Source organism: Toxorhynchites rutilus, chromosome 3, assembly GCF_029784135.1.
Source record: "Toxorhynchites rutilus septentrionalis strain SRP chromosome 3, ASM2978413v1, whole genome shotgun sequence".
Classification (NCBI taxonomy): Eukaryota; Metazoa; Arthropoda; class Insecta; order Diptera; family Culicidae; genus Toxorhynchites; species Toxorhynchites rutilus.
In genome coordinates this window covers 222,137,162-222,141,719 of record NC_073746.1, presented here as the reverse complement: position 1 = coordinate 222,141,719, position 4,558 = coordinate 222,137,162, and the positions used below count along the sequence as shown (strand labels likewise).

At 46.9% G+C, this 4,558-nt stretch overlaps 1 protein-coding gene across 1 annotated transcript; it reads right to left on the bottom strand.

Moving 5' to 3' along the window:
• On the bottom strand, positions 1-4,066 carry LOC129773946 (uncharacterized protein K02A2.6-like). Its single transcript, XM_055777623.1, has 5 exons — positions 3,795-4,066; positions 3,104-3,699; positions 1,375-3,024; positions 851-1,331; positions 1-805 (listed from the first exon to the last, which is right to left on the bottom strand). The coding sequence occupies exons 1-5, from the start codon at positions 4,064-4,066 to the stop codon at positions 1-3; spliced, it is 3,804 nt and encodes a 1,267-aa protein (XP_055633598.1).
• Between the last annotated feature and the right edge of the window lie 492 nt (positions 4,067-4,558).

Here is a 4,558-nt window from a genome sequence, read left to right as displayed (position 1 = left end):
TCAGCAGGTGATTTGCAGTCTGGGGCGGACGGATTGGCAGTGCTTCGATAAACAAGCAGAAAGGTGCTGAGTGCTTCCTTTATGGTGCCTCTCCCCTCCTGGATTTTCCTTGAACGTGTCTACAAAACGTTCTGCCTGTCCGTTCGATTGAGGGTGGAATGGTGCGGTGGTCAAATGTTCAATTCCGTTTTCCGCACAATAGGCCTGGAACTTGGCACTGGTAAATTGGGGGCCATTGTCGCTGACCAGTGTTTTGGGCATCCCCATACGAGCGAATACATCATTGAGAATGCCAACCGTAGCTTCTGTGGTTGTGCTACGGGTCTGGATCATTTCTGGCCATTTAGAATATGAATCGACGACAATGAGGAAATATTCCCCATCAATTGGTCCAGCGTAGTCCATATGGACGCGTTCCCAAGGCTTGCTGGATTTAGGCCACGATAGCGGTGCTGACCTAGGTGGTGTTTTCGCTGATGTAGCACAATGATGACAGGACTTGACGTAGCCAATAATGTCGTCATCCAAGGATGGCCAGTAAACATATGACCGTGTAATCGCTTTCATACGTTGAATGCCTGGGTGGCCACGGTGCAGCTGATCAAGGCAGCGCTTACGGTACATCGAAGGAATAACTAGGCGCTCACCGTACATTATACAACCGTCGACCGTGGTTAGGGAATCTTTCCGGTAGAAGAACCGTTTGAGTTCCGGCTCTGTTGGATTTACTGTAGGCCATCCATCGTGGAGATAGCGATACACTTTCTTGGTGGTAGGATCGGACTGAGTAGCATTCTGAACGATCCTAAAACTCAAAGGGAAAGCGTTAATAATATCTACCGCTACTGACCTGACATCGCTTTCAAAGGCGATTGTGGCGATGACATAATCCTCCTCTGGCTTTACGTGTTGTCTAATTAAGCGGGAAAGCACATCCGCATTCCCAAACTTCTCAGTTCGGATATGTTCGATGGTGAAGTCGTACAGGAGCAGCGTAAGAGCCCATCGCTGAAGACGATTGGATGTATAAACTGGAATGCCCTTCTTAGAGCCGAATATCCTCAAGAGTGGAGCATGGTCGGTTTGCAGAAGGAACCGACGACCGAAAATCATTTTGTGGAATCTGGTTACTGCAAAAATGATCGCTAGCCCTTCGTGATCTGGTTGGCTGTAGTTTTTCTCTGCTGGTGTTAAAGCTCGAGACGCATGCTGAACAACCTTCAGGGCGCCATTCGGAAATCGGTGACTGATGGTAGCACCAATACCTACTGATGATGCGTCTGCTGATACGATGATATCAAGGTTTGGGTTGTAGTGCGTCAACAGGAGGTCTGGTTGAAAGTATTTGCTTGAATTTAATGAACGTCTCCTGACATTCTGGCGTCCAACTGAATTTCTTCTCGACTTTGAGTAGCTCATCAAGTGGGAAGCGAAGGGATCTCATACTAGGTACGAATTTGCCAAAGTAATTAATTGCTCCTAGGAAGGAACGAACTCCTTTAACGTCGGTTGGTGGTGGCATGTCGGTGATGACCTGAATCTTCGACGGATCTGGGCGTAGTCCGTTTTGGTCTAATAGATAACCCAGATATTTTATTTGGCATTGAGCGAATGTACACTTTTCTAGACGAATGGTGAAGCCGAAATCCTGAATACGCTGAAACACTGCATGGAGATGGGCTAGATGATCCTCCGCTGTTTTACCTCCCACGACAACGTCATCAAGGTAACCAGAAGTGCACGGAAGGCCCGCCAGCATGGTGTCGATCAGCTGCTGGAAGGCACCTGGTGCTGTTTTGACTCCTGGCGGAAGACGATTGTAGCGATACAATCCACGGTGGGTGTTGATGGTAAGTAGATCGCGGCTGTCCCCATCAATTTCCACTTGGAGGAAAGCGTCAGAAAGGTCTATCTGACTGAATATTGTGCAGCTGGATAATTTTGCAAAAATATCCTCCGGTAGCGGAAGAGGATACCGGTGTGGTTGCAGCGAGTTGTTGAGACCGGTGGAATAATCGCCACAAATTCTGATGGTACCGTTGGCCTTACGAACGACTACTATGGGAGCCGCCCAGTTGAAGAAATCCACGGGAGTGATGATTCTCTCTCTTTCCAGTCTATCCAGCTCACTATCCACTGCGTTGTAAGTGGAATATGCAACGGGACGTTTGGGACGGAAATCTGGAACTGCACCTTCCTTTAGTTCGAGCTTTATTTTCGTTTTAGTGCACACTCCTAGCTCGCTTCGAAATACTGCTGGATATTCCACCTTGAGTGACTCTACGGTTGTGGCAGGACTGACGATATGATTGCAATAATTGCTGATGGGCACTGACCACAACCCGAAGGCATCGAGTATATCGATACCTAGCAGATGAAGGGATTTGTCCACCACGTAGATTTGCGATTCACGATGCTCACCGTTGATAGAAATTGTACAAATGAACTTGAAGAGAAGCTTGAGCGCATCACCGGACGCTGTGGCTGCTTTTTCTGTTGCTAGCATTGTTGGTGGTCTGCCAATTTTCTCCCACATTCGCTTCGAAATTACGCTGATATCAGACCCCGTGTCCAATTGAAGACGGACGTCCACTCCGTTGATTTGAGCTTGAACAAAACGACGCTTTTTGTTTACTGCATTCACAAGGAGACTTACTGTTTTCGTCGTGTACGATGATCGTCGAAATTTGCGGTTAGTCGGAGCTGCTTTCGTTGTTTTCCGCAAACTGGAACAATAGCCTTCACGATGACCAATGTTTCCCCAATCGTTGCACTTGTGCGATCTGTAACTGCAGTCTCGTGTATAGTGTATTTCGCCGCAAAACCAGCAAGGTGAAGCTGGAATGTTTTTGTTTCGCTGCTGTTTGCCTCGTCCGAAATTGCGCTTCTGTTGATTTCTGTTGCTCTGCTTCACAAACTGTACACTCGGTGTTGACGTTTCTATCATTGCTGTGTCCCGCTTCAGTGACAACAATCGCTGACAGTCCGCAGACAGCTGTTCCAAGGTGACGTCGTTACGTTCCTCTATTTTTGTAATCCTCAATGGAATGCTTTGTTATTTGTAAGCAACGATAGCGCTTGCTAATGACAGATTCAGCAGTACTGAAGAGTGATTTTAATTTGCTCACGGTTTCGCTGAACTGGAACTGTTTAGGCAGCTTAGGTAGGATGAAGCTTATATAGCGTTCGTGTTCCGCTGCTCCTAATTTGCGCATGAGCAGGCGAACTTTTGCCAAGTCGTCGAGACGGGCAGCATCTTTCTCGAAAAGATCTTCGTATCTAGCGTACCATGCCGAAAAGATTATGTTGCTTTCCGGCTCGTAGCGAAATTCTTTTATGTTGTTCGCTAACGAATCAAGAATGGTTTCAGGATTTGGCGGTACCTGTACCTTAATTTTGGAGATAGTCTGCTGAAGAAGATGATGTTGATGCTGCATAAATTCCTGTTGTTGTCTCATGAGCTGCTGTATGAGCTGGGCGTAGGTGACTTCGGTGGATGTGTGTGCTTGTTGCGGCGTCTGCTGTGGTGGAGGCAGGCTCGTGAAGTGCTGCGGGAGGGGATTCTGATGGATTCCAGGATGCGGCGGGAACACTATAGGCGTTTGTCGACCGGCTCCTGCTGAGAGATGTCCCGACAGGTTATGCTTCAATGTCTTGGTTTCAACGATCCACTTTTGACATGGCTTCACTCCTAACTCACTGACCGCGTTATGTCAGTGAAAATAGGCGACACAATATCCACTCCTTTTCGAGTAACATCTGGTGTTCCTCAGGGCAGTCACCTTGGTCCTTACCTGTTTTTACCGTATCTCAACGATATAAATTCCAATTTGAAGTGTCTCAAACTCTCGTATGCAGATGACTTCAAATTGTTCCTCCCAGTGAACTGCATCGGAGATGCTGAGATTTTACAACAGCAACTCAACATCTTCGCCGAATGGTGTTCAACCAACAGGATGCTTTTGAATCCATCAAAGTGTTCGGTAATATCGTTCTCACGCAAGCTTTCGTCGATAATCTTCGAATATAAACTGCATGGTGTTAAATTGGATCGTGTCAGTACCATTAAGGACCTCGGCGTTATGCTGGATTCGAAACTCTCTTTTCGCGACCACGTATCCTATATCATCGCTAAAGCACCCAGAACACTTGGATTTATGTTCCGCGTCACAAAGCGATTCAAGGACGTGCACTGTATCAAGACTCTTTATAGCTAGTCGGTTCGCTCGATTCTAGAGTATGCTTGTGTGGTGTGGTCGCCGTACTACCAAAATAGTGTTCATCGAATTGAGTCGATCCAGTGGAAATTCATCCGATTCGCACTACGCAATTTACCATGGAATGATCCAATAAATCTCCCTAGCTACGAGGATCGATGCAAACTAATAGGGCTTGACTCATTAGTTTCACGGAGAAACGTTGCCAAGGCCCCATTTACTTCGGACTTAATTACCGCTAACATCGACTGTCCTGGGCTCCTCCGGTTAATCAACTTTAATGTTAATCGTCGTAACTTGCGTTCTCGTCATTTTCTCTACATCTCCTCAACACGAACAAA